We start from the raw sequence: 10,587 nt of genomic DNA, 5'->3' as shown, positions 1-10,587 counted from the left end.
ATCGATGGGCTGAGGCCAACCAGATGAAGTTCAATAAGGCCAAGTGCTGGGTTCTACACTTCGGCCACAACAACCCCAGGCAATGCTACAGGCTTGGGGATGAGTGGCTGGAAAGCTGCCCCGCAGAAAAGGACCTGGGGGTGTTGATTGACAGCCGGCTGAAGATGAGCCAGCAGTGTGCCCAGGTGGCCAAGAAGGCCAACGGCATCTTGGCTTGTATCAGAAATGGTGTGGCCAGCAGGAGTAGGGAGGTGATCATGCCTCTGTACTCGGCGCTGGTGAGGCCGCACCTCGAATACTGTGTTCAGTTTTGGGCCCCTCACTACAAGAAGGACATTGAGGTGCTGGAGCGTGTCCAGAGAAGGGCGACGAAGCTGGTGAGGGGTCTGGAACACAAGTCTGATGAGGAGCGGCTGAGGGAGCTGCGGTTGTTTAGCCTGGAGAAGAGGAGGCTGAGGGGAGACCTTATCGCTCTCTACAACTACCTGAAAGGAGGTTGCAGAGAGGTGGGTGCTGGTCTCTTCTCCCAAGTGACTAGTGACAGGACTAGAGGAAATGGCCTCAAGTTGATCCAGGGGAGGTTCAGGCTGGATATTAGGAAAAAATTCTTTACTGAGAGAGTAGTGAAACATTGGAATAGGCTCCCCAGGGAGGTGGTAGAGTCACCCTCCCCGGAGGTATTCAAGGAGCGTGTGGATGTGGCATTGTGGGATGTATCTTGATGGGCATGGTGCTGTGTGGTGTTGGGTGGGTTGGTTTTTGGTGTGTTGTGGTTTGTTGTTGTTGTGTGGTGGTTTTGTTTTTTTTTTTTTTTTTTCAGGTTGGACTTGATGATCTTACAGGTCTTTTCCAACCATAGTGATTCTGTGATTCTGTGAACCGTGACAGTGGCAAAGGCAAGTGGGCAGATGGGGCATGTGCAGTTGTAAAGGCTGAGGGTGGAAGAAGCGTGGGGCTGGTGGAAGACCTTGTCTCCTTCCCCATGGAAGGTGTCCTCCCACCCTTTTCTCCCTGGCTCAACTTACCTCCTTCGTTCCCAACACTTCTACCTCCTCCTCCCTGAGCAGTGCAGGGGGATGGGGAGTGGGGGTTGCAGTCAGTCCGTAACCGTTCCTCTCTGCATCTCCTTCCTTCTGACACTTCTCCCATGGGGTCCCTCTTACCGCTACAGTCCTTTGAGACAAACCTGCTCCAGCATGGGCTCTCCTCAAGCCACCATTCTTCCAGGAAATAGCCAACATCTCCAGTGTTGGGTCCTCCACAGACTGCAGGGCTTACCTTCTCCACTGTGGTCTTCTCCAGGGGCTGCAGGAGACTATCTGCTCTGGCACCTGGACCACCTCTTCTCCCTCCTTCTTCACCAGCCTTGGTGTTTGCAGGGCTGGTTCTCACATTTTTTTTCCCTCACTCCTCTCCCACTCTGGCTGTTGTGTCCTTTCTTAAATATGCTTTCCAGAGGTTCTACCAGCTTCATTGCCGGGCTCAGTTTTGGCCAGCGGTGGGTCTGCCTTGGAGCTGGCTGGAACCAGCTCTGTCTGGGACGGAGGCAGCCCCTGGTCTCTTCTCACAGAGGCCAGCCCTGCAGCCCCCCTGCTACACAACTTGGACAGGGACACCTGTTGCCTTACAAGGAATGCAGTAATAAGCAAGTAATAAACAAGCTCCTAAAACAGCACAAACAATTCCTTTACCCTTACCATTTTTAACCTTCTGTTCACTCCTGCACTGTTGAATTCGCTCTATTATTTTATTTTCATTTTTCCAGAATTTCTGGGCCCATTCTAGTCCCCGATGGGACGGCGCACATTTATATTTCTGTAGCAGTTTATCCATGGCTATCCTGTCTGTGACGCCAATTTTTACTGTCGCGTTAAAAGGAATGCAGTTTCGAAATTTGTCTGTCAGAGTCCCAGGACTTTCACTGACACATTTACCAGAGCCCCAGCAAAAGGACTTTCACTGAGCAGATGCACAAAAATCGAAATTAGTTATTTTATTGAAAGCGACAGAAACAGATTTGAGATTGCCATTGATAAATCCACTAACTACAATAGTGCTACTAATTAAGTTTAATATTGCTAGCAGACTTGATAGTAATACAAGAACCCGGGGATAACTTTCACCCAGAGGGTGAGAGGCGCTGCACTTACCCAGAGAGGCGTCCCTGCCTGGGGTGGAGGAGGAGAACACAGCCCGTCAACTGGTCCATCAGGTATTGAGGTTCTTCTCTCCCACCTTAATAATCATTTTCTCCGTCTTTTATCCCCAAAACTATGAGGTTCCCCCCCATATGTGACGTGTAGCATGATTTGGGTGGAGAGACGAGTGCTATAGTCATATATGTTTAGCATGACCTCTATAATCTTCATTAGCATATGCAGGGGTGTGAGTTGTAATATGCATTTCACACGTAATGAGGCAAAGGTCAGTTATCGGACACGAAGCTTTTTCGAAGAACAAAGGACCTCTCACATTCCTGTTATCTTACTGTCTTTGCTGACCATAAGCAGGGCTGTCCTGCCTCCACAGGGCCCCCTCCTTATCTGCACCCTGTGTTAGCCAGGCAAGTCTCCACTCCTCCGGGTCGCACAAGAGATAGCAAGGGCAGTCTTAACGGTTCTCTGTGCACAGGAATCCCACCTCATTATCCAAATTCCACATTATCCACCCCGTGACTATAGTCACTCGGATCGAAATCCAAATCACACTCGCATAAAATCGCTTTTGGGGGTATCCCTCACATTAGACTTCTTTTCCTCCACTCCAGGACTCACCTTTGATTCTGTACAGTCAGAGATCATACGCACCTGATGAGTTAACACCCGGGTAAACATAGGTTGGGCACAAGCCAGTATCATACAAAAAACAATTATTACAATAACTACAATAATCACAGATTGCAATAAAGAAGCAAGCCGTCCTGATAGTGAAAATCCCAATCCATGTAACAGCTTATTCAACCAGGTTGTTTCCATCCCTTCTCTCAATTCCCGGCTGGCCTTTGCCACACGTTTTATGTGATCTAGTTGTTCGTCAAGATCTTTAGTTACATTTGGTATATGAACACAACAAGTATCATTTGCTAAATCCAAATATCCGCATACTCCATTTTCATGCAGCAATAGCAGATCCAAAGCTAGTCTATTTTGCAATGTCATTCTCGACGTTGCCTGCAGTTGTTCATTTAATTTCTCCAGTCCAACCCGAGTCGCATTAGCCAATGCTTCAATTTGTCCTGTAAGGTTATACAGCATCATGCGATTCTGGAAAGCCGTTATCTGGGGTGTAAAGATAGACTCCAAAGTCCATCCAACTACCATTCCTGTGGTCGGATGCTGCCAAGGGTCTTCTGGTTCCCATTTGATCCACCCCCATAGGGGTGGCACAAGAGGTTGTTTTCGCCAGAGAGGACAAAGTGTCAACAATCCCAATGTGTGCTGACGTTGTGGACCTTCCACTGGCAGATCAGTAGTCCATGTTCCATCACTACTAACCCAAACAGTGCATCCCATAGAAGGCAATGACAGCTTCTTACAATTTATATGGGTATCGTTAACTGTCAAACATGACCAGGTGTCATTGATAGAGGTGGCATAGTTACGGCAAATACAACCCAGGCAAAGGGCTCGAGCTATCGGGCCCAATTTCTGAATTTCACTCTTTTTGCTATTGCAATTGTAAACTTTAGTACAGTTCCAATTATAGTGTTTTGGTTTAACTGAACGGGAGATCTTAAAATTGGTATATACATCAATGAGGGTATTTGATTGTCCAATAGTCCCATCCCAATCAACGCACCAGTCAGTGGTCTGCATGTAATGCCAGTCACCCGTTTGGGGTGTGTCCCATATTTTGGGTAAGTGCATTCCCCAGGGAAATTTGTCACATGTGGTTTTGATTGTTGCAGGAGAATATTTACCCTCCCAGCAGGTCTCCTTTTGACCAACGTACGACCAGCCAAGAGAATATATTGTAATGTTTCCAAACTTCATCTTGCCCACACTAGTTTTTGTCATGGCTGTGAAGGTTCGATTCACATCAAGGGTTAAAATTCCCCAGTCCAAAGCTGAAGCAGCCGACTTGGGTAGAGGCAAACATGCAGTTATTTGACTGACATTATGTATGTGCCCAAAAGCACGGATCAATTGCAATATCAGGTTTGAGGAAAAACCCCATCCACAGCTAGTCAACAACAGAATACTCAAACTATTTTTTACCAGCATCATGGTTAAAACTTTCAGTTGCCAAACTATCATCAATACTATGAAAGCAAGTCAGATTGTTAGAGCTATTAGCAAGCCTTGAGGACGCTCCAACTCCATGTAGGATAGACCGTGGTTCCAGGTGTAATTTGTTGTTGTCAATGTTTCTGCAAGGAAAAACAAAAGAGAATGCTCGGTCGTATTCTGACCGACAGAGTTAAGTTAAAAGGTAGGTACCACCCATCTGGTACTAATTCGGTGTATTTTCCCAGAACTGTCCTTTGCTTCCCAAGCATAGAGATTCTTTGGGATTGTTAATACCATTGCCACTGTTAAAAACACATCCTTTATATCTAGGGTTGCCATCCATGTGTGAGATGCTCCCTGGATTTGGGTCACTACCTCTGCAATAGTTGGTACAGCAGCAGTTAAAGGTGCTCTATTGGCATTCAATTGGCTATAGTCAATCGTAAGCCACCACTGTCCATTAGGCTTTTTTACCGGCCAGACAGGAGAATTATATGGGGAGTGAGTGCGAGTGATAAAATATCTTTTTTCCAAGTCTTGGAAGCAGAGAGTCAGTGGAGACAGTCTTTATCTCTAATATGTCTAAGTACCGGGTGCAGTTGTTACAAAGTATCTTCTCTACATTTTTCTTTCTTACTTTTAACACTTGTTTCTCAAGATGCCCTGTAACAGTCAATGGCAGAGCCTTCCAGGATGACCTGGCCGACTGAGGATGGGGGTTTCCGCCTCTGGGGGTCATTTGGGAATTGTTCAAGACTCTCCATGGGATGTCTAGGAAAGAACCACAAGCAGGGAAAAACTCCATTTCCCAAAACCCTGTGGGATGAGGAGGTGCTCTGCTCTTTGTACGGATGGGGTGCCAGCCACTGCAGTGGGACTTATGGGGGACTTGGCTACCTGAATACCTGCTGAAAGGGGACCCATAGCGAGGTACACCCCACCCAGGACCTTTCTGGAGCTCCTTGATGAGATCTTTGTGACCAGGGTGACTGAGGAGGCAGTGAGATGAGGTATCTTGTAGGACTTCCTACTTACCACCAAGGAAGAGCTGGTCAGGGCTCTAAAAGTCAGGAATGAGAAGGTCGAGTTGAGGCTCCTGAGAGAAGCGAAGGCAGCAAAGAGCAGGATTTCAGGAGAGCAGGCTCTGGCCTGCTGAGGGACCTGCTTGGAAGAATCCAATGGGATACAGCCCTGCAGAGCAGAGGGGTACGGAGACCTGTTTGATGGTCAAAGATTTCCTCTTCAACATCAAGAATGGTCCACCTGGACGTGCAGAAAGTCACACAAAGCTGGCAGGAGACTGGCATGGCTGAGAAAGGAGCTCCTGCCTCAAACCAAGCGTGAAAGGAAGCACAGGGAAGGTGGAAGCTGGCTGCCCTCCAGCCTCAATGGTTCTGTGATTCTGTGCTGGAGGGAGACATTTGTGTGTGTGTGTGCGTGGGGGAACTGGGGGTATGAGGGGATCCTGGGGCCAGCTCCTGGTAAGAGGGTGGATCTAAGACCAGCTCCTGGAGGGATCCATATTGTCTGAGTGTCTATATAGGTATACATTTCCACTAACATAGCCTAACCCACGAACAGCCCAGTCCTCATTTACCTTTTCTCCCCAAGTCCCAGGTTCACTGGCTTTGTACCCTCCTTCGGTGTTTCAGAGACAGTTGCCATGGTAATTCCTACATGGGTCAGCAACTAAACTCATATGTCCTTTTACTGTCTGTAGTGCCCTGCAACACCTCATGCTGTCATCTTGTGAGAGACATCCCCATCAGGGTGAGCCATCTGCACCCAAACATGAAGAGCTGACCAAATGGAGCTTGAGCCCAGGAGGACCTTGGGAAACTCTGGGATTTGACCGACAGAAACGCCTGGAAGTTTTGCAAGAAGGAGTGGCAGTCCTGCCCTGGGGGAAAGAATAACCCCATACAGCAGTGCCAGCTGGGACCTGATGTGCTGAGCAGAGACCCTGAGGAGAAGGGCCTGGGCACCATGAGGGACGCCCAGCGAGTCGGTGGCTCATGCTCACTATGACCAAGGCCAGCTGTAGATGGGGCTGCATTAGGAGGAGCGTGGCCACCCAGACAACTTGAGTTACATCCCCGTCTACTCAGCACTGGTGTGTCCCAACACACCCATGCATGTCCCAGTGTGCAGCTCCCCATTTTGGAGAAGAGGTGTAGAACTGGAGAGTATGCAGAGGACGTCTGCCAAGATGGAGTTAAGGGCCTAGTGCACATGCGCTTTGTGGACAGGCTGAGGGACCCGGGCTTCTTTGGCCTGGTGGCGGGGAGGCTACGGCTGCTCAGGGAATAGCCTGAAACTGGTACAAGAGGGCACCCAGGGGGAGTGTGAACCAGCCCATGGCCTTGTCTGTCAAGGAACAGCCAGGGAGGATGGGGAGATGTCAGGAAGGGTGGGGAGATATTGGGGTGAAATTGAAAAGCGGATTGGGTGTCAACAGTCTTCAAAGGAAGAGGCGCAGGGGTGGGGCACGACAGGGCAACCTGTGCTGTAGATGGCTGAAGACAGTGGACAGGCTGAAAGCCGCCAACAGAGATGACCTCTTCGTCACCATGACTATGGGTATTGTCTCAGCAACCAAGGTCTACCAGAAGACACCTTAACCTTATTCAGGATGACCTCATTACCTCCTTGCCCCAACCAGGAGGGTCATGCCATAGTGTTGCACTTGGCATTGCACATCCCCACATCACACTGCCCCAGGAAAAGCCCTGAGCAATGTGTGAGGACAGGATCTCCTTACGCAGAGACTTGTTTTCAAGGCTTGTCCATTTGGCTTAATGTAACACATCATTATTTACTCATCATCAGAGTCACCTTCACATCGCCTTTACCTACCTGTCATCACTCCCTCCAGTTTTCTGCGTTAACAAGCCCCTGGGGAGGCTTTGTTGGTAACGATCCTCCGTGGGACCCATTAACACTCCGAGAAACTCTGGAGTTTACATCTGACTTTGCCTTCTTGAGAGGTTTCTTCAACTTCTTCTCAGTGTCTGAGGTTCATGGACTCAGCCCCAAACCCACCAGAGGGGTCATTAAAATGTCTTGGGCTGGTCCTCTGCTGCTGAGCTGGGCCAGGCTCCTGGGATGGAGGGAGCTCATGGCAAGTTGGTAGTGTTGCAGAGAGACAGCTCTGCCCACGAGCAGCTCCTCTGCAAAGCACGGCAGGGCAACGGCAGTGCCCACGGGCACTGAGAAGAGACAAGCAAGGCAGAGAGAGGTTAAAGGCAACTGGGAGTTGGAGGACTCTGAGAGCTCACTGGGGGAGAAATCTTCACAGCCCTTGACACGGTAAGTCTCTGGCTGCACAGCAATGCAGCTGCAGTTCCTGCAGGGAACTCCTAAAGCTGTCATAGCCCAAAACCTGTGGGATGTCGGTTCAGTGTAGAGGAGGAGGACATGCTCCAGATCAGGGATTCTCTGCTGCACCATCAGAGGGACAGGGCATGACAGCTGCCTTCTCCTGGGGAGGGCTGCAGGGGTGTGAGTGCGGGTGTGCATCCAGGGGTGCCCAGGGCTGTCCTTCCAAGCAGGGTCCCTGCACCCCAGGCCACTGTGTGCTGGAGCAGGGACTCTTCCACCTGCCAGGGTCAGCACTCAGCCTGCCCGGGGAGCTCCCCACAGCACTGTGGGGATAAGCTGTGGGTGGAAGGAGAGACCCACGTCAGGGCAGGGCAGGGTCCTTCTGCTGTTGAGAGGCTGCTGCGTGGGTCAGGTTTGCTCACAGCTCCAGATCACCTCAACCCATTTCCCAGGGCACTTTTCCAGAAGCACCTCAAGGCAGGGGCTACCTGGGAGTAAAGGTGCTTTCCAGGGTCTTTGCTTTCAGTTTCCTGCTGTGCTGGTGGTGAAAATGGTGTAAGGTTTGCCCCAGAGTAGGAGAGTTGTACAGCATTACAGTGCTTCATCTACAGCTCTTCGAAGAACCTTGTCAAGCCCCTTCACCCACCTCAGCCTGCAGAATGCTCAAACATCACCTTTGCGTCCTCTTCAGTATAGATCTGACCTGCACTGTAGGACCTGCCAACACGGAGATGCCCTGGGCAGTGCCCTGCTGCCAGGAGGTGTCTGCAGGGGAGAGCTGAGCACAGAGCGGGTGGGATGGGGTCTGTGAGCGCTGGCAGGGAGGAGAGGTGGGGACAGCTTCCAGCAGGGACAGCTGCTGCAGGCAGGTGCCTTCCCCAGAGCAATCCCTTGGTCTCCTCTCCTACCCAGTAGAGCCTCTGCCATCAAGGGAGTGGGATCTCAGGCTGAGTCGCCTGCTTAGCAGCCTGACCCTCAAGGAGGAGAAACTTCCAAGTGCCATCTTGGTATTGCCGTCCTCCCTCAGCAGGAGCATTGGGGCATTTCTCCACCTTCCCCTGCTGCCCATGCTGCCCTTGCTCTTCCCTTCAGACTCTCTGGGGACAAGGGGGCTTCAGGGGCAGCTCAGACCCCTATGCTGCAGGTACTGCCATGCAGCTGCGTCCATGGGAGCAAAGCCTTTCAGCCCACCCTAACCTGTGGGTCTCTGGACAATGCAGTGTGGAGGGCTTGGGAGCGAGCTGGCTCTGCTCATGTCACTACAGTTTTAGGACATGCAGGAGTTTCCTTGAGGTTCTCCTGCAGGAATATGCTGAAGTAGATTACAGATGAGGTGAATAAGCTGCCACCCCCTTTCCCAGGTCCCCCCTGCAGTGGAGCAGGGATAACTCCTTGGGAGCCCACAGGCAGAGCTCCGCTCCTCACGGCACCCTTGGCCAGCATACACCAGAGCTCCAGGCAGCGAAAGGTAAGAAGTTTCCGAAAAAAAGGAGAGAGGCAGTGTGTGTTTTCAGGGGTTGGGTTTTGAAGGGCACAAATGGGAAGAGATTTGCTCAGAGCTGTCCTATCTTTTGAGTGTGCTTTCCTCCTTTGGCAGTAAACAAGGGGATCAGATGTCCAACAGCAGCTCCATGACCGAGTTCCTCCTCCTGGCATTCACAGACACACGGGAGCTGCAGCTCTTGCACTTCTGGCTCTTCCTGGGCATCTACCTGGCTGCCCTCCTGGGCAATGGCCTCATCGTCACTGCCATAGCCTGGGACCACCACCTCCACACCCCCATGTACTTCTTCCTCCTCAACCTCTCCCTCCTCGACCTGGGCTGCATCTCAACCACCATGCCCAAAGCCATGGCCAATTCCCTGTGGGACACCAGGGCCATCTCCTATGTGGGGTGTGCTGCACAGGTCTTTCTGTTTCTCTTTTTGATATCATCAGAGTATTTTCTTCTCACTGTCATGGCCTACGACCGCTACGTTGCCATCTGCAAACCCCTGCACTACGGGACCCTCCTGGGCAGCAGAGCTTGTGTCCACATGGCAGCAGCTGCCTGGGGCAGTGGGTTTCTCTATGCTCTACTGCACACAGCCAATACATTTTCACCACCGTTCTGCCAAGGCAATGCAGTCGACCAGTTCTTCTGTGAACTTCCCCAGATCCTCAAGCTCTTCTGTTCAGAATCCTACCTCAGCGAAGTTGTGCTTCTTATATTAAGTTCTTTTTTAGCTTTTGGATGTTTTGTTTTCATTGTGTTGTCCTATGTGCAGATCTTCAGGGCCGTGCTGAAGATCCCTTCTGAGCAGGGATGGCACAAAGTCTTTTCCACATGCCTCCCTCACCTTGTTGTGGTCTCCCTGTTTGTCAGCATAGGCATCTTTGCCTATGTGAAGCCCCCCTCCATCTCCTCCCCATCCCTGGACCTGGTGCTGGCAGTTCTGTACTCGGTGGTGCCTCCAGCTGTGAACCCCCTTATCTACAGCATGAGGAACAAGGAAATCATAGAAGCCCTGTGGAAAGTATTTGAATATGCTCAACTTCAGATTAATAAGGTGCCCATTATCCCACTAGGGCTCCCACTGTATCTCAGGAAAAGCCAGGACTAACATTTCTTCGTATGTTTAGTTTTTCCTTTCTTGTTGTGGTATTTTCTTTTTGCATTTTGTTTTTTGTTTTGTACCTGTGATGTTATTATTCTTGGCTTTCTACTTGTTTTTTCTTGACCCAAATACCTCATGTACATGTGATCCAGGCTCTCTCTTTAGATAAACTCAATAAAGAAAGCAGTCGAAAATTATTTGTCTCAGTTCCTATCTCCCACATCTCCTCTGGAGCTGGGGGAGCAGCCCCAGTGTGCCGGAGAGGTTCAGGAAGCGAATGCCCAGCTGCCCCATGGAGGAGCAACCTCGGTGGTCATTGGGGCTACCCCTCTATGCCTCGGTGGGCACTCCCTCTCTGCTGCCTGTGAGTCGGGGCTGCTGCTTCCCTGGAGCCATGACCACGGCCAACAGCGGAACACGGCCTTTCCAGTGCTGGCCTC

General features: G+C 50.6%; 1 protein-coding gene across 1 annotated transcript; it reads left to right on the top strand.

Annotated features, from left to right (window-relative positions):
• The first annotated feature begins 9,163 nt into the window (after positions 1-9,163).
• Positions 9,164-10,153, top strand: LOC132320172 (olfactory receptor 14A16-like). The gene has a single exon (XM_059832442.1). The coding sequence runs from the start codon at positions 9,164-9,166 to the stop codon at positions 10,151-10,153; it is 990 nt and encodes a 329-aa protein (XP_059688425.1).
• The last annotated feature ends 434 nt before the right edge of the window (positions 10,154-10,587 follow it).

This window comes from Gavia stellata, chromosome 34 (assembly GCF_030936135.1).
Source record: "Gavia stellata isolate bGavSte3 chromosome 34, bGavSte3.hap2, whole genome shotgun sequence".
NCBI classification, from domain to species: Eukaryota; Metazoa; Chordata; class Aves; order Gaviiformes; family Gaviidae; genus Gavia; species Gavia stellata.
This window is presented reverse-complemented; position numbering and strand designations above follow the sequence as displayed.